Source organism: Arachis ipaensis, chromosome B5 (assembly GCF_059453495.1).
Source record: "Arachis ipaensis isolate K30076 ecotype BB chromosome B5, ASM5945349v1, whole genome shotgun sequence".
In the NCBI taxonomy this organism is placed as follows: domain Eukaryota; kingdom Viridiplantae; phylum Streptophyta; class Magnoliopsida; order Fabales; family Fabaceae; genus Arachis; species Arachis ipaensis.
Window position 1 is genome coordinate 130,336,669 of NC_142440.1, and position 17,728 is coordinate 130,354,396.

The 17,728-nt window shown below is 34.0% G+C and overlaps 2 protein-coding genes and 1 pseudogene across 2 annotated transcripts; 2 read left to right on the forward strand and 1 right to left on the reverse strand.

The window, feature by feature from the left end:
- Positions 1-58: 58 nt before the first annotated feature.
- On the forward strand, positions 59-4,516 carry LOC110262981 (uncharacterized). Its single transcript, XM_088487231.1, has 4 exons — positions 59-205; positions 3,068-3,237; positions 3,403-3,550; positions 3,749-4,516. Exons 1-4 carry the CDS (start codon positions 59-61, stop codon positions 3,818-3,820), a joined length of 537 nt encoding a protein of 178 aa, XP_088343357.1. The 3' UTR covers positions 3,821-4,516.
- A 993-nt stretch (positions 4,517-5,509) lies between these two features.
- Positions 5,510-7,717, forward strand: LOC148565784 (protein FAR1-RELATED SEQUENCE 5-like; annotated as a pseudogene).
- A 5,518-nt stretch (positions 7,718-13,235) lies between these two features.
- On the reverse strand, positions 13,236-17,498 carry LOC107640975 (putative cyclic nucleotide-gated ion channel 16). Its single transcript, XM_016344483.3, has 7 exons — positions 17,052-17,498; positions 16,769-16,981; positions 16,125-16,438; positions 15,372-15,483; positions 15,042-15,278; positions 14,518-14,912; positions 13,236-13,584 (listed from the first exon to the last, which is right to left on the reverse strand). The coding sequence occupies exons 1-7, from the start codon at positions 17,496-17,498 to the stop codon at positions 13,236-13,238; spliced, it is 2,067 nt and encodes a 688-aa protein (XP_016199969.1).
- Between the last annotated feature and the right edge of the window lie 230 nt (positions 17,499-17,728).

Consider the following 17,728-nt stretch of genomic DNA (forward strand, 5'->3'; position numbering starts at 1 on the left):
CCTAGAACAGAGCAGAGCAAATCCTAAGCAAGAGGGGGACAAGGGCACAACCGAAGGGATGACAGGTGGAACAGAGATAGCGCCGGTGACAATGGAACAGAGCTGCGCGACAAAAAAAGGAGGCGAGCTCGGTGACAATGGAACCGAGCTGCACGACGGTGCTTTCAAAGCTGAAACAGTAGCTGCACGATGGTGGAACAGAGCTGTACGATAACGACGGTGGCTTCGAAGCTCCTTTCGTCGACGGCGGCGGGAGATGGACGGAGGTGAGGGAGTGAGATCGATGACGGAGAGAGGAAGGAGGAGCTCGAGGGTGATGGGAGGGATGGGTTCGCGTTTAGCCGTTGTGTGGAGCTAAGGTTGCTGGGTTGGGTAATTGGCTAGGGCATCCCAGCAAAACAATGGCGTCTTGCGTGCGACGCAGAGACAGATGAGAGAGATCGAAGAGCAGAGAGAGATAGAGAGAGAGGATAGGAAGAGGAGAGAAGAAGATGAAGAAGACTGAAACCCTCAGAAGCGTGAACGAGAAGGTTTCTGAACCCAGATGAAGAACAATTTTGGTTTTTTATTTTTTTAATATGTTTAACACAGATGAAGAACAATTTTGATTTTTTGTTTTTTTAATGTGTTTTTGTTTTGTTGTTTCAATTATTTGAAACTATAAAATTAGGATTAATTGAATTCTAAAATTTGATTAATTTAAAAGGGTATTTTTGTCTAATCGAATAAAGGAAGAATGTTTAAATTTTTTTATAAAATTAAATAAATAAATATTTTTTATTTTTATTTAATTAAATGGGTGTTTTAGTAAAAGTAGTGGTGATATACTATATATTTAAAAAAGAAAAAATTAAATGCTAACGTGGAAAATAAATTCTACATATCTTATTATTAGTTGTCTATATTTTAAACGTATCGGTACGTATGAATTTATCATCGTATCGTAACAAACACTATAAAAAGTATAAATTGAGACTTTGTCGTAATCTTTTATAGATTGCATTGGAAGATACACATAATTTTAGTTTGCATTAGATTTATTAGAGTGAATTGTCCTATATATACCACCTTATTTTTTGAAAAAGTTTCGTACTCAATAATACGTTATACGTATTTGCTATGGATACTATATCGGTATTTATGCAACATAACCTAAAGATGCATGCATTTCATTTTCATTCATGCTTGGAATAATTGAAGCTGGAAATCCGAAGCCATGACAATTATTCAAATAAGAAGGACGGTCGTTGTCATATATTATTTGTATTTGTATAATATGTATCTAATCTACACGTAAACATTCTTCAGATTCGATGCATCTTGCTTGGGTTGCCGCCATGGTACGAAACTGGAATATTGAAGTACTTTAATTTATTTTATGATTTGATGAGCAGGTGATCTGGTCCAATTACATGCATCCAACTCTCTGCAGTGACGTAGTTCGATGTCAATACTTAATAGTAAATAGTATGCATGACATTACCCAAAAAAAAAAAAGATAGTATGCATGATTTTGATTCCTATGTATGAACAAAAATACAGTGCGTCACTGCCAAGCTTCAGAGAACAGAATCGATCATGGAATTACTAGTAATTGGTTTATTAATTTAAAAGTTCAACTAGTTCAACTGTGGTATAATCGAAATCATCAATTCATAATAAAATAAAAAATTATAAATAAATATATAAAAATATAAATATATTATAATATAAATCTTAAAAAATATATAAATTATAAATGTAAAACTAACTAAAATTTTATAATCTCTATATGGATTAAGTAGAAAAAGTTCAAATATCAAAGTTTTATATAATTTATGATATTATATCCTATATGTTATAGAATAACAAAAAATGAACACAAAAATATTTATTAGTTTAATTATATCTTAATTTTTGAATTTTTTATTTTTTTTTAATTTTAATATATATAATTTAAATTTGATGTATTATATTAATATATTAAAATAGGCATAATTTATTATATAAAAAATGTTAACAAAAATGAAAAATCTAATCATATTATTAAAAAAAAAACGTTGATTATTAGGTCACTAGACCTAGCCCAAACCCATGTTACCTACTACCTTATGTAAATCGATGACTTTTAGCATTAGCCTCTCCCTCCGAAACTAGACTTATTGTTAGCCCATATTTTCTGACACAGTTAACAATAATGTGATAGGTCTTTTGACAATGCAATTTTAAGCTCCTAAAAATTTTATTTATTGTAGAATTATGTTAAAAAGTTGAAATTATAAAAAAAGACGTATGCTATTCTTTTTGGCAAATGGGTCGATTTTTCAAATGGTTCAAGATGGGCCAATGAATATTGTATGTAAAAGTATGTGAGGGTTAAAAAAAAGAAAGCATTTGCTTACTAAAGATTTGGAACTAAAAAGATGTTTGAGATGAGCAACTCCTTTTCTGTACCAGTGTATCTTATCGTGGCACACTCAAGAGAGTCCATCGTCCCCTTTTCTGCCGCGACGCCCCCTCCTTTTGTCAGTGACGCCATCGTTGTTTGGTCAGTCACGTCATCGTCTTCCCTTTTCAAGGATGCAGCCGCTCCCTCTTCTCATCAGCTGAGTTCATAGCCTTCGAGGTATTTTCCTCTTTTTTTTTTGCAGGTTTTACATGCAACAAACAATTTTCAGTTAAATTCATTTTCGCAAAATTATTTAGGAACGAAACAAAGAATTGTCGTTACTATAATCATGTAGATTTTATTGTTGTTACACAATCAGCTTCAGTTTCAGTTTGTTAGGAAATTATTTTAATTTTCTAATTTGTTTGTGGACAAGACATATATTAATTATAAGCACAAATTATGCTATTTCAAATTAAATGACTTATATAATAGTGATCTCATTTATTGTTATAAATGCTAAATTGAATAAGTTATAATTATTTTTGATTTGAAATTAAATGAGAATAAAACAAGATATTATATTTTTGCTCTTTAGATAATTATCTTTTGGATTTTAGATATATTATCTTTTGGACTTTAGATACTCTTTTATATGGGTTTTAGGGTTTAATGGGTGCCATGCTCAAATATAAATAGTGCATTCAGGGTTTTGATCCCCAATATACCAAAGCCGCCTCAACAACTTTTTTCTTATCAGAGAAGTTACAATTCAGCCGCCTAGGAATACAGAAGGCTTTGGTTGAGGAAGATCGAAAGAACCACAAGATCCAAACTCTTCCAATCATGATTCATGTTTATGAATTTAGGTACGCTTCTACATTCAAGTATTTTCTTTCTTAATGATTTAACATGGATAATCTTTGGGTTAAGGAATTCTGTGAAGATTCTAACATAGTTTTGATCCATAATTCATCATCTAGGTCTTATATTTACAGCATATCTTTTTTTTAAATGCAATATTTTCTTTGAAGGGTGTATGCTAGAATGGAAAAGGAAGATGTCGTCTCCTATTTTCATGGTGCAGCGGCTATGGCTGACAAAGATTTGTATGTCGGCGACGAAGAAGAACTCGTTTCCGATGACCCAGATGTTTGTCTAGGTGATGAACCTTCATCGGAGGTAGGTGAGGATGCGAATATAGAGGGTTTCTAGCGATAATGTTGGTGATGATTTTTACAAAAACTGGGAAAACAGAGGCATTGACAGGATTGCTGATTTTGAATTAACTTTAAAGAAATAACTTTTGATCAGATGAGATTGCTACATTTTTCTGATTGACATGTGATAAACCCCAATTTTGTGGTTTATATTGTGTAGAATTTGGGGGGTTTTATCAATATTTCTTACACTTATTCACAAGAACTGCATGGTTTGTTGTTCTCTTCCTAATATTGCTTCATGATGAAAAATATGCTTCTTTTGCCTTAAAATTGCTCTATTTTGATCCTCTTCTATTATCATTCGATGCCGTGACATGTTTGTTGAGTGATTTCAGAAATTATAGGGCAAGGATGGCTTAGAAGAGAGAAAGAAAGCATGCACAAGAGGAAGAAACATGAATATTTGGATTTTGGGAATTCTAGCATGGGTGCGCACGCGCACCTCGCGCGCACACGCACCTCGCGCGCACGCGTGGATGTGGACAGTTGGAAGCGGCACGCAAGGATGGACGCATCCGCGCAGATTAGGAAAATCCACACCGGCGCGCACGCGTACATGGCGCGCACGCGTGGATCACAAAAGCAATCGGCGTGCATGCACGCATGGTGCGTACGCGTGATAAGCTGCACGTGACCTCATTAAAGGAAATCGTGTCTGGCGATTTCTGAGGCTCATCAGGCCCAAATTCAAGCTGGTTCTGCCTGAAAAAGACCCAAGGATGCTAGGGGAAATGGGGATCATTCATTTCATACTTAGACACAATTTTTAGCTAGTTTTTTTGTTCTTGTTCTTCTAGAGAGAGAAATCCTTGTTCCTCTTTAGATCTAGCTTTGATTTGATCTTCCCTTGTTGAATTTTGAATTGGATCTTGTTAATTACTAATTGTGATTGCTTAATTTGAATTCCTTAGTATAATTTTGTTTAGATCTTGTGTTAGTTTATGATTTCTAGTCAATTGTCATTTTATACCCATTTCATGAATGTTGTGAATCTTGACTTGCTAATGTTACATTGATGATTTTTATGATTAATTGTGTTGTTTGAATGATTGTATGTTGATAATTGTTAGTGGGTATTTGTTAGTTTCAATTTAATTGTAATTTGAATATGCCTTTTATTAATGCTTACCATGTGTTTGATTAATTGTTTCCTTTGATTATGGAGTAGTTCTCTTTACTCTTGGCCTAGGCTAAAGGAATTGGGTAAACTTGAGTCATTGGGTTTAATGGATTTGATGATTTGGGAACCTTAGTGGTCAATTTGATAACCATTGACACTAGCCTACTACTAAGTCAATTAGTAGTGAGGTTGGACCTTATGGGTTGATGTTGACTAAATCATTTAACATACTTCAAGTATAGAAGTAGACTTAATGAGTTTGATTCCTCATAATTGTCAAGATATGGTTGTTAGACAAGGATAGTGACCCCAATTTCCATGTCTAGCCAAGAGTTGCTTTTATTATTCATATTTGAAAACCCAAAATTCCTAATTGCTTATCTTAGTTGTAGTTAGTTGTTTAGTTTTAAGGTAGAATTACATTAGATGTTATCTTGCTAGTTTAGAATTGTTTCCATCTCGCTTTAGTTATTTGAATTAGTTTCTTGCACTTCAAGATTACTTGCTTGTTAAGATTCCTAGTTTAATTTCTTGCTCATGGCTCACAACCCCGGAATTCTAACCAATGTTGATGCACATGTTTGCCCATTCCTTGTGAGACGACCCGAGGTTTGAATACTTCGGTTATTTTTATTGGGGTTGAACTTGTGACAACCAATTTCCTTCTAAATTTGACTCGAGGCTTGACTATCGGTTTGGGCTATACTAATAACAGAATTATTTGTGGAATTCCGAACCAGTATAAATCCTTGAGATTATCAACATGTTGCTTTTGCTTTCTACAATTTATATGAAAAAATGAATGGGTTTGCCACAAAGAAGACTAGGCTAAGGCAAAATACCAAGAAACAGGTGAAACAACAGCAGTTTGTTTACTTTAGACAGGGGTTTAGAGAATTTGTTACTGATAAGAAGGCCCACGAACGTAAGCGGGAGCTTAAGCCTGAGACTAGATATGGCTGTTTGGCGCATGTATTATTTCATACTTTGAGGGTATTTACAACCACGAGATGCTTGACGAAACACTTACATTTATGCTCCTTGGGAATAGGAAGATGAATGATGTTGCAATTGAACAAATGATTATGATGTTGAGAGTTGGGATTAAAATACCACAGATCTATTCATCATTTGTGCACACTGTGGGAGGTTTCCCAAATGTACCATTTTTGAACAGAGACATGTACAACCAGATTAATAAACAGAGAAAAATAATAGGGGACGATGCGATGTCTTATCTTCGGTGGTTGGAATCATTTGCAGAGAAAAATCCTAAAATATTTGTACGTTACTTAGCGAACAAAGAGGGTCGTTTGGTGCACCTTTTTGGTCTGATAACTGTAGTCAATTAGATTACCATGTGTTTGGAGATATTGTAGCATTTGATGCAACTTATAGGAAGAATAAGTACATATACCCACTAGTTGTGTTTTCTGGCGTAAATCACCATAACCAAACCATTGTTTTCGTTGTTGCCCTTGTTGCAAATGAGAGTGAGTAGACATATTCTTGGCTGCTTGAAAGATTTTTGAAAGTTATGAAGGAGAAAGCTCCTGAGTGTGTTATCATAGATGGGCACAGAGCAATGAGAAAGGCCATTGAAAAAGTATTTTCTATGGCTTATCATCTTTGTGCATGGCATCTCTTTCAGAATACAACATCGAATTTGGCAAATCCAACATTTACATATGAGTTTAAGAAATGCATACTTTTTTATTATGAGGTTTCAGAGTTTGAAGCTAGGTGGGAGAGATTGGTCACTGAGCTTCAGCTTCAGAATAATCAGTGGGTCTGTGACCTTTATGACCGGAGAAAAATGTGGGCAACAGCTCATATTCGTGGCCACTTTTTTGGTGGATTTTGGACGACATCAAGATGTGAGGGTTTGCATTCAATGCTTGGTAAGTTTTTCCACTCCTGCCATAATTTGAGGGACTTTGTTGAACAATTTTTTCACTGTGTATCGAAGATGAGGTATCAAGAAACACAATCTGATATGCATAGCGTGGTTGGACACTTGGTGTTGCAAAGTCCTTTACATGATTTGGAGGTCTGCTGCAAAGTTACTAACGAGGGAGATATTTCTCTTGTTTCGGCCAATGCTGTCTCGTGCATGTACATTAAAGGTCCGGTCTTGTACGTTGACTCCGACATCGGACATATACACCATTTCACAGTTGGGAAATTCACAGAACTGCTAGCATGTTTCGCACTATCCCAAGGATTAGATTTTTAATTACTCTTGTTTAAGGATAGAATCCCTTGGAATACCATGCGATCATATTGCGGCCCTTGTTCTACATCTTGATTTCATGGAAATTCCAATGAGTCTTGTTTTGAAGAGATGGTCTAAGAATGCTCGGTCGAAGGTGAGGCGATATGTTGACAAGGGACCGTTTTGTTGGGACTCTATGGTAACTTGTCGCAATTGGATGCTACACGACCTATGTAGGGAGATGTGTGTGCTTGCTTCAGTAAGGGAAGATCAATTTGCAACGGTCACTAAGAAGGTACAGTGAGATCACTCGATTAAAGCTCGATACTGAAGTTGGGCATTCCCCATCCGCGGTTGTCAGCCAATCATCCACACTCGAGGGGTGCGTTCAAGACCTACTTGTTGTGCGTCGTAAGAAGAGGCTAAAAAGGACTCAATTAACCGTACTTTGGTTAGGGGTGTGAGATGGTGCAGCGTTTGTCATCGGGTTGGGCACAATCGATTTTTTTGCCAGTCAAATCGCCGACTGGGACAACAGCCTAGCCACGAGGATGACGTCGATGAAGATAACTACTACACTCCTAACTTTGGGGAAGAAGTTGATGAAGTTTGTTCTTTAGCTTTTTTTTTTTAATTCTTTTGTTATAATTTGTCTCTATGATGATATTAAGTTTAATACATATTATCTGATGCAGGTGTATGCTCATTACCACTCTCAACCCATGGAGCAGGAGGAACACTTTTCTCCGGATGAAGAGGAGACGGATCCTTATTATAGTTGGCATAAGTAGAATGAATATAATTGTGGTTCAATTATTATGAATTGTTGTTAGGAAACTACTTTATTATATATGTTAACCATGTGTGTAGGTACTTTGCTGATTGATCCGTGAGCATCTTATACCCTTTTCTCCTCATTTTTTAGTTTTTTATTATATTTTACTATATTTTAGTACAAAAATCCTCTTTGAATGATACTTTGAGTTGTTTTAGTATTTTTATGATTTCAGGTGAATTTCGGACGAATTTGGTAGAGTTTTATGCAAAAACAAAGAAAGGATAGTAGATGTTGTCAACCCTGACCTCATTGTATTCCAACAAGCATAACTTGAGTTACAGAGGTCCAATTGATGCGGTCTTAACGGCTTTAGAAAGCCAACTTTCAGAGCTTTCCAACCATATATAATAGTCTATACTTTCTTTTTCTAAAATCATTGCTAAATCTGGCGCTAAATGCTGAGCCTGGCGTTTAGCGCCCAAGAGGGACAGAGTCAGCATGCACCAATTTTGATCCCCTTTGGGGCGTTTAACGTCTAATATGGCGTTAAACGCCAGAAGCAGCCCGAATTCACCCCTCTTTGGACCTCCAAGTGGATTTAGCACCTATTAGTTATATTTTATTTTCTTTTTATAATTTTTAATTACAAACAATATCTTTTAAGTTTAGAATTCAATATTTTATTTTAGCTTCAAATCAAATGATTTGATTTGATCTAGATTTGATTTTGTCTTGATTTGAATCCTAGGTTTAGCCTTAGAGGTTTTTATTATAAATAGGGGACTTCCTTCCTCACCAGAAGACACACTCGATCTCTCCTCTGGGAGGGGGACTCCTCACTTCCGTATTTTTACAATTTTTCTGTAAGTTATGAGCCACTAAACCTCCGTGGATAAGGTTAGGAGCTCTGTTTATTTCTATGGATTAGAATTATTATTCTTCTAATTTAATTTATGTTTGATTCAATTCTAAGGATTGTTTTTGTTCTTAATCTTATGAATTGGGTGGAACGAGAGTATGACCTTTTTCTACATGAGTTATTGTGATTCTCGAAGGAGTTATCTCGCTTGAAATACAGCTTGAAAACACTCCTCCTAGATGGCTAATTGTAACACCCTAACTTTAAACACCTCATGATTGTACTAAAAGCTTGGCGTTACTTACCTCTAAACCTGTTTATTCTATACTATTTTCATTTAATACTGAGCCTTCGCAAATACGAACCGAAACTTTCACCAAGAAAATGAAGAGTCGGTACTTCAAATCATTTAATCACAAAATTATATGTATCCACGTAGCATTATATACATAGACTTACTCAAAGATCCTCAAATACAATTCCTACTCCTCTAAAAACTAAAACAATAAATGACGAGGGGAAAATAAAATCTAACAACTTAACTTATAAACAGAATCTTCTATACTCTTATAGTTCCGCACTAAGTTTTCGCACCTGTAGCTGAAAAGGGTAGAGATAGGGGGTAAGAACAGGAGAGTTCTTAGTAGGGTCGGGGTTAGGAGTTAAGTTCATTTTATATATACTTGGTCAGCAATAACAATCAACAAGGTACCATCTAGTTCAACAATTAAAGAACACAAAATTCAAACAATCATTTAGCACACCCACAATCACAAAAAATACACTCACAAACAAATATGCACAAACAAGTATGATGCATGTCTATCCCTAGTGCAGGTAATGAGCTCATCTGTCGGTTTTGACCCGCTCCCGACATAACTCAGCAACCTTTGTATGAGTTCGGTTTCCAATGTCATAACCTCTGTAAGCAACCTCTGTCTTACAGGTGCGACTCTCTTGAGCCGATATATGCAAACATAACCTCTCTAAGCAACCTCGGTCTTACAGGTGAGGCTCTCTCTGGCCAATGTATGTATTGATAACCTCTGTAAGCAACCTCTATCTTACAGGTGCGACCATCCCCTGGATTGGCCGATGTATCTCTGGAAAGTAAATCTCAGTGGACTCACTACCATATCTCTACTTGTTTCTAGCAGGTAAACAATCATTTCAGCTCGTTCTTTCTTTCTTTTCTTTTTTGTTCTCTGCTCTCTTGTGGCAGAAGTTCTTTAGATACTTTTAATCTTTTACTCTCTGCTCTCCTGTGGCAGAGGTTCTTTAGTATTTTTCTTTCCTTTTCTTTTCTTTCTTCTTCTTTTCTTTTCTATTATTCCATAATATAATTTATCTTCGCATTATTCCCTCGTCTTTCCCTAAGTGTCTTATGAAAAATAATTATAAAGTCCTTTAATTAAGTCTGCGTTCTCTAAAGCTTTTAAGATTACTCTGCTTGCTCTTCTCATTAATATTACACATGATAATATATATTCTTACAAAATAATATTTTTGATAAATACTAATTATAATAATAATTTATTTTAATATAAATGAATAATTTTAAAGAAGTATTTAAAATAATATTTATAATCGTCTTTTAAAACTTATTTTATAAAACCTTATTTTTAAACTTTTATTAATTAATTTCTAAATCATGAACTTTTTAATATTCTGTTTTTAACCTCAATATTCTATAAAATTATATTTGAAACCCTCACTTATATTTATATTTAAAAAATAACCCTGAACTTTTATAAAATACCACTTTTAGTGCCGTACTTCATTTATTACCCAAAATACCTAGAAACTTATATAATTACAAATTGTACCTCGATTTTTATATACAAATAAAAAGTTACCCTTCAAAAATAAAATATAATTACTAATATTTCTTTTATACCAAAACCGAAATTCTTAACCCCTTCCTTTCAAAATATTACTTGTATTTTAATCCGTTTTTGAGTCTTTCGGTTACTGATTTTTCTAAACTTTTAATTTAATCTTTCAACCACCAAATCTCATCAATTTCCTCAAAATACCACATCACAACAGTCCCAAAACTATTAAAACAATCACAGCTGAGCTATTCCTTATAGCCAAACTAAAAAATCACAAGTAACAATAATAATTCAATAATAAACTCATTCAAACTCAAACAATAATCTACCAAATTAACATTTTCACTTATCAAATTCACATTTAATTATTATAAAGTTACCAAACCTTACCTCCGTACGAAATCAAAACAACGAATACTCTGGAGAAGCTTTCTGACCGAGTTGCTGAAGAAGAAAACGTCAAAAATCGTCTGTAACTCCTAGAATTTCAATTGGCCGAACTCAAGAGAAAGAGGAGCTACGTCATTATCAACTTCTGCCGGACAAAAATAACGCCATCACGTAGAAGAGAAAGATTCAAATACTTTTATCGAATTAGATTTTTTATTGGAGTTACGAATCTCAAAAAATCAAAGCCGAAAGATCAAAAGGAATCACAGTTTTCTCCCTCAGTCCCTCACCCACAGTCTCTCTTTCTTTCATTGCCTTCATACACCCCGTCACACCACAATAATTTTTAAAAAGTTTCAAACGGCATACATTATAACAATTATATGTATAGAAATACATAACATAAATGTCTTTACTTGCACACAACATAATAATAAGTTTGAACACATAATTACTCGCATCAAGACACAATAAATTTGTAAAGAAAAGATGTAAAACTCTGTAAATTAATAATAATTAATAAATAAATTAATTATGAGTCAAGGATATTAAAAAATTAAATTTTATAATTTGGAAGAATAAAAATATTTAGAATAAGGATTAAAACACAAATTACGCACGCACCAGAGTGAATTCTCAGCCTGTGCGTACGCACCATAGTGTGCGTATGCACAACTTGTAAAATTTTCAGGGTGTGCGTACGCACGAGTCTCACCTTACGCTCTAGTCCGTGCGTGCACACAATAGTGTGTGTGGGCACATATACCAGAATTTCTGGTTTTCAATAATTTTTGCAAAATTCTATTTTTTTAACCTAAACTTCAAACGTGCATAACTTTTTTGTTAAAAATTATTTTTCGTCTGTTTTTCGAACGGCATAAACTACTCAGACCTAATTTTTATTTAAGATAAGTTTCACCAAATTTGAGGGTTCGAGAGCCAAATTACAACGTGTCAAAGTTGGTTTAAAAAATTCAGATTTTACCAAAGACTCAAAACCTCAAATTTTCCAAAATTTTCAATCCAAAGCCAACCAAACCATAACAAAAACAATACCAATTACTCAGATTTTCATGCCAGTTCCTCCTTCCACTCAGATTCACATTTTTTTGTTTAAATATTAAGAGATTTTTATGATTTTGATGGCTTAGGTGCAATGTAGCCTTGGATAATTGTTGGGTTTTACCCCAATCATCAATGGGTGGGGTAAAAAACCATTATTCCCTTTTGGATTTCCAATTTTATGAGGTTAGGGTATTGAAATTGTGAATATGTATGAAATTATATGAAATTAGGTTGAATATATGTGAAGTTGATGTTAAATTGGTGAAGTGGAGTGCTTGAATTGAAACTCTGGTGGTTGGAAGCTTGTCAAGTGGACTTTGGAGGCTTGGAAACTTGTGAAAACGAGGTTTTGAGGTGTTTTTAGGCTTGGAAGGAAATCGGCCAAGATATGATTTTAGTTTTCTATAGTTAATCTATAATATTACATGAAAACTTATATAGTCATAACAAAAAAATCTAAAATGAAGTTCAAGAAAAAGGAAAATAATTCTGCATATATGAGATGATGCTTAGAATTTTTTTCTCTCTAATTTGCTTATCTCAAATGTTGTTGAGAATTCAGTTTTATAGTATGAAATTTGCTCTTCAAATTTGATCACTAGCTCTTCATTTTTCTTGTTGATTCTGTCCGTTGTAGTTGTCTTTCTTAACATGCAATGCTTTTTCATTTTGCTCCATTCTATCTCCGTGGTCTTTGTAGCTACTTCACTATCTCTACTGCTCTTGTATTTTGTTTTTATTCTACCAACCTTTGAATTTTGATCTTCTACTGTCCTTAGTTTAGTGTTGTTGTTCTTGTATCCTTGTTGTTTTTCTTTTTCCATAATAATGCCAAATGTCCCATTTGCTTCTTTTTTTCCTTTCTCTTAGCAAATGTAAAACCTTTCTTTTCTTGTATCTTAGTTCTGATTTTTCTCATTATATGCATTGGGTTGTGTTTTGATTTGTGTATTGTAAAAATTTACTGAAGCAACATGAGTTGAGCTGAGAAATGAAGTATTAGACTTGCAATACTAATACACATTAAACTATACTTAGATTTTTAACCCAATATAATAAATATTTATCATCATATTAATATATCCAAAATCAATTCTAACTCAACAAATACTATAAGTACTATTCTTATTCCCATCCGTAAGACTAAGACGAGAAATTAGATAAAATCAGAATTAGAAGTTAGTATGATGAATAATAATGTCAATAGCTTAGGCGCGTGCAGAACTGCAAAATATGATTCTAGCTACAATAATAAAAATTGTATCGTAAGCTAACAAATAAAACAATGCAACCTCCTTAGTTAGTAGTTTGCTATAATATATTTGTTAAGTCGATCAGCTACCAATGATTAGCCTATCATAGTAATATACCGCCTCAGCTAGTTAATTTTCATCTTGGAAAGTTGAGAAATCAGGTTCTGTTGGCTTGAACATTTTGGGCATCTTCAAACTATCACTATCAGGTATTGCAATCTTCTTAGCGACACCTCTTCTTGTGTTTGCAGCAAACCTAGATGCCAAAACGGTAGTTGAAATCTGTGCGCGGTTTCCACTACTTGATGAACTCCCTCCTACCCTTTGTTCTTCACCTTCATCATCATCTTGCTCGATATTGGTGTAGTACAAGTTCTCTTTTTGTAACAACTCCATTGTCAGTTTTCTCTTACGATAGCGTCTCCAAGCAGTCTGTATAAAGGCAGCCCCCCAAGCCCTCCATTGATGGGAATAGTACCTAATAATGAAACCATGATTTGGTCACACGTTGAATTATTCATAGCTATTCAAATTTGGTATACCTGTTTCATTTATGGGCATGCGTATCTATGAATGTGGCAGACATGGTTTTTACTATCTGTCCGTGATTTTGATTTTAATAAATTTGTACTGCCCAAACGTTTTTATTATTGAAAACATAAGACACATATATTCTTTAGTTAGTCAGTTGTTTCTAATAATCTAGATATTTTTGTGTCTCAAGTTTTTTTTAAAAAGAAATCATATGAATAATTAACTTTAATGAGGTGATATTTAATTTGATCTCTAAAATTTTAATAGCTCAACAAAATAGTATTTGATTTTTGTAAATAATCAAATTGGTCTATGCATTTACAAATCACAAATATTCGCTTGTTCCTAATTCAACTGCCATTAATATAGTGTTAATATGAAACATTATAGTATTAGCTTGACATCTCCATTAATAAAGTATTAAAATTTTAATATGATCAAATAGATATCTTAAATTAGAACTAATTTAAGATATCTATTTGTTCATACTAAAATTTTAACCATATTAGCTTATTATTAGAGATGTCATGTTAATACTTTAATGTTCTATACCAATTCTATGTTAACAGTAATTGAATTAAATACAAAAAAATTCACAATTTATAAATTTAAATATCAATTTAGTTATTTTAAAAATTAGAGACTATATTTTGATAAGTACCACAGCTCAAATTGAAAATTATCTCTAACTTTAACTAATTTATGTCCTGAGAAAAAAAATTTAACAACTTATTTTTTTATTTTCATATTTTATCTGGCATATTTCTGGAGTTGCATCAGATAACACACTAACACTAATAATATCATCATCATTTAGGAGGAGGAACCTAATGCAAGAAATGTTTTGGTGTAAGAGAAATGATGTGGACATACACACCTAAAAGCATGCTGGAGTTTCTTGCTATGTAGACGCTTGAATTGATTTGAAACAAACTTTAGATCCTCAGCTCTGAGAGCAAACGCTTCGACTTCAGTAACAGTCTTGACAGTTCTAGTAGAGTCTGGAAGGCTGAGGTTTGAGGTGGGCATCAAGGCCCACGTCAGCAACTCTTCACCACAGAAATCACCTGGTCTAAGAATGATAGAGTTGTAGTACCCTGTTCTTCCACCATCAGTGGTTGAACTCTCAAGTTGTCCTCTAATGATGAAGAGCATTTCTCTCACTGGATCACCTTCCCTTACAATGTATGTGTCTTTTGTGTTTAAGGATGCAACAAGACGTTCACATATGGCATCTAGGAGTTGATCATCCATTTGACCGAAGAAAGGAACCTAAACACACTTTACAAATTACAAATAATCCTTTTTCCACATATTTGCTATGCATGCCCCTTAGCAAATGGATGACCAAAATATATATTTTGATTTTTGAAGCGAAAGCGGTATAAAAGGGAGACTTACCCGACGAACAATGTCAAGACAAAGATGCCTTTGAATCTGGCGTCGAAGATCAATAGGCAAATCACGCAAAATTGCTTCTTCATCTACGCCTCTTGTGGCAAGCCATTTATATTGAACAAACCTGCGAATGCGTTGTTGAAGTTCCGGTGGAAGTTGCCTATGATTCATCCACTCTTCTGTATCCTTTTGTTTCAGTCTCCATTCTTCAAGTCTTGCAGTTGAAGATTGCAGATAATTCTTTTTAATAAGAGCAAAAAACATGTAATTGTTAATTTTAATGACTATCGTTGAAAAAAAAATATTATTATGTACTTATTATTTGATTAATACCTGCATATTACCAATGAGATGCGCAAAGAGGATTGAACCTGCGATGCAAATGAAACTTGAAAATACGGTTTCACCAACGTAAGTGCTCGTATTAAGACCTTGAGCATAAGATCTGTACATCAAATAGTAGAGTTGAAAACACCGTTAGAGAACCTTAAAAGGTGAAGTGCTCCTGCTAATACATGAAATGTATAGTAACACATGAACTAGTTTTGTTTCTTTTTTTACAATTTTTATGAAATGTATTTTTTAAAAAATTAATTTCAAAAGTATGAATGCTAATGTGCTCTTCGAAAAATAAAGAATGTATTATTCTTTAAAATTTAAAGTCTAATTTTAATAGTAAAGTACTGATGATAATAAATGAAAGATAATGCAACATACACGAAATAATTTTTTTTTTTAAAAAAAATTGAATTTAAATTTAACATACAATATAAAATAATTTTACACATAAATTTAATTACATAATTATATATATTATTAAAAATATCTACTTTTTACTTTTACTATATAAATGATCATTCAATAGATATAATTGAATTATGTAAATATTAAATTAAATCATTTAAAATTTTATAAAAAAATATTTTTTAAAAAAATAATTCCAAAAACTCTTTAAATTGAATAAAATTAAATTTTGTAATTAAAAAAATACTTTTCTCCTCAAAAAATCCAAGCGGAACTCATTATACCTTAAGAACTAAAACAAGTAATCTGGGATTAAGAAATAGAGAAATATGGATGGCGTACGTTAAATTTTTGAGGCCCCACCAAAGGCAATAAAAATACTTTTGAGAAAAGGTGGAGGAAGAAACATGGTCGGTGAAAGCATCAGAAAACATTCCAAATTGAAAGTCATTCTTGTCATTGAGAGCATCACAGTCAGCAAGCACACTGGTTCTCTTAAACCATGCTTGTCTTGCTGGATCATCCAAAAGATTGCAATCAAGATACGCTGGTTTGCAAGATGGAGAGTGTGTTCTATTCATCTCCCTCCTACAAGTTATTCTCCAACACTCAAATTGTCTTTGGATCGATGACACATACCATGATGCCCCCAAAACCTGCACTGACAACAATATAACCCTATTAATTTATGAATCCCTTTCTCATTCCTCTTATTTCTCTAATTAATTATTATAAGGGTTTCACATTGCAATTATGGCCACAATATTATGGTTGTGATCACAAAGGGACAAATTTTGATAACCACGTTAGCCAGGGACACAAAGGGCAGCATTGAAAAGAAGCAAGTTAAACCACTGAATAAAATGTATGCAAATAAATGTGACCATAACCATAATCTTTAAATCCTTGGTTATTATAATATGTAAGTGATTTTGTGTTAGGTTTCAAATTTGAAGTATGAATGTGAATGAATGCATGATCATTACATGGCTGGCCAACATGTAGAAACAAAGATTGTACACAGCCCCAGCCAATGCAGTTTTGGTTATAAGCCCACTAGTCTTTAAGATTCGACGTTGAAGAGGAAAAATCTGAAACAATCGGGGAACATACTGAATGAGGACAATGAGGGATATTGTGTGATTTCCTTGTGCTACAGTTGACCCTTTCACTGCCGGAATCACGAACCAAATCACAATCTGCACTCACACTTGATTATTTTGATGTAGAAAGTAATGGATTGACATTGATTGAGTGCATAATGCGTACCTGAGGCAAAGGAAGGGTGGCAAGTAGATCGATGATGAAATCATGCTTGAGGTACCTTTTGGCAATGAGGTGGGGATCGGTGACGAGCTCCTTGTGGCCATAAACACGAGTGAGAGGGTTAACGTAGGCCGTCCGGAATTTGAGGACCATGTGGAAGAGGAAGAAAAGATCGGCCACGGTTCTGGCGAAGGTGACGACGACGCCCAGGTACCAATCGGTTTGCATGCAAGCCTTGTCGCCCGTTATGGGATAGTAGAAGTAGAGAGGGTCAAGGAACAGTGCCACAATGCACGCATAAAGGAAGGTGCGGTTCCATCTTGCGATGAATCTTGACCGTGGGTCTAGTATTTTGTACCACCATGGTACCTTCTTCCGCAGGGAGAACGATTTTGGGAACCTTGTGAATCGATTTGACACCGCAAACCGCTGCAACTCGCTTGGATTCATCATCATCCTCCTTTCTTCTTTTTTCCTTTTTTCCTTTTTTCGGATAATTATTGATGTTGTGTGTTGTTATTTTTTCAATCCAGAGAAAGAGAGAGAGAGATGTGAGGTAGATGTGAGTGATGAAAGGAAAAATGTATTCTTGAAAGATTTAAAATTCGGTTACTATACCGAGAGGATAATGACCATTGATTGTTACCATTAGAAGAAGTGCTTGCTTGTTACATTATTCT

What these genes read in the sequence shown, in the direction of transcription:
- LOC107640975 (XM_016344483.3), bottom strand. Translation starts at nt 17,498, where the DNA reads ATGAATCCAAGCGAGTTGCAGCGGTTTGCGGTGTCAAATCGATTCACA. An exon ending in CCACCCTTCCTTTGCCTCAG is followed by an intron (nt 16,982 to 17,051) that starts GTACGCATTATG and finishes GTGTGAGTGCAG; the next exon opens with ATTGTGATTTGGTTCGTGAT. An exon ending in AAACTCCAGCATGCTTTTAG is followed by an intron (nt 13,585 to 14,517) that starts GTGTGTATGTCC and finishes TTTCATTATTAG; the next exon opens with GTACTATTCCCATCAATGGA.
- LOC110262981 (XM_088487231.1), top strand. Translation starts at nt 59, where the DNA reads ATGACAGGTGGAACAGAGATAGCGCCGGTGACAATGGAACAGAGCTGC. An exon ending in ATTCATGTTTATGAATTTAG is followed by an intron (nt 3,238 to 3,402) that starts GTACGCTTCTAC and finishes TTTTCTTTGAAG; the next exon opens with GGTGTATGCTAGAATGGAAA. An exon ending in GTGATGAACCTTCATCGGAG is followed by an intron (nt 3,551 to 3,748) that starts GTAGGTGAGGAT and finishes TATATTGTGTAG; the next exon opens with AATTTGGGGGGTTTTATCAA.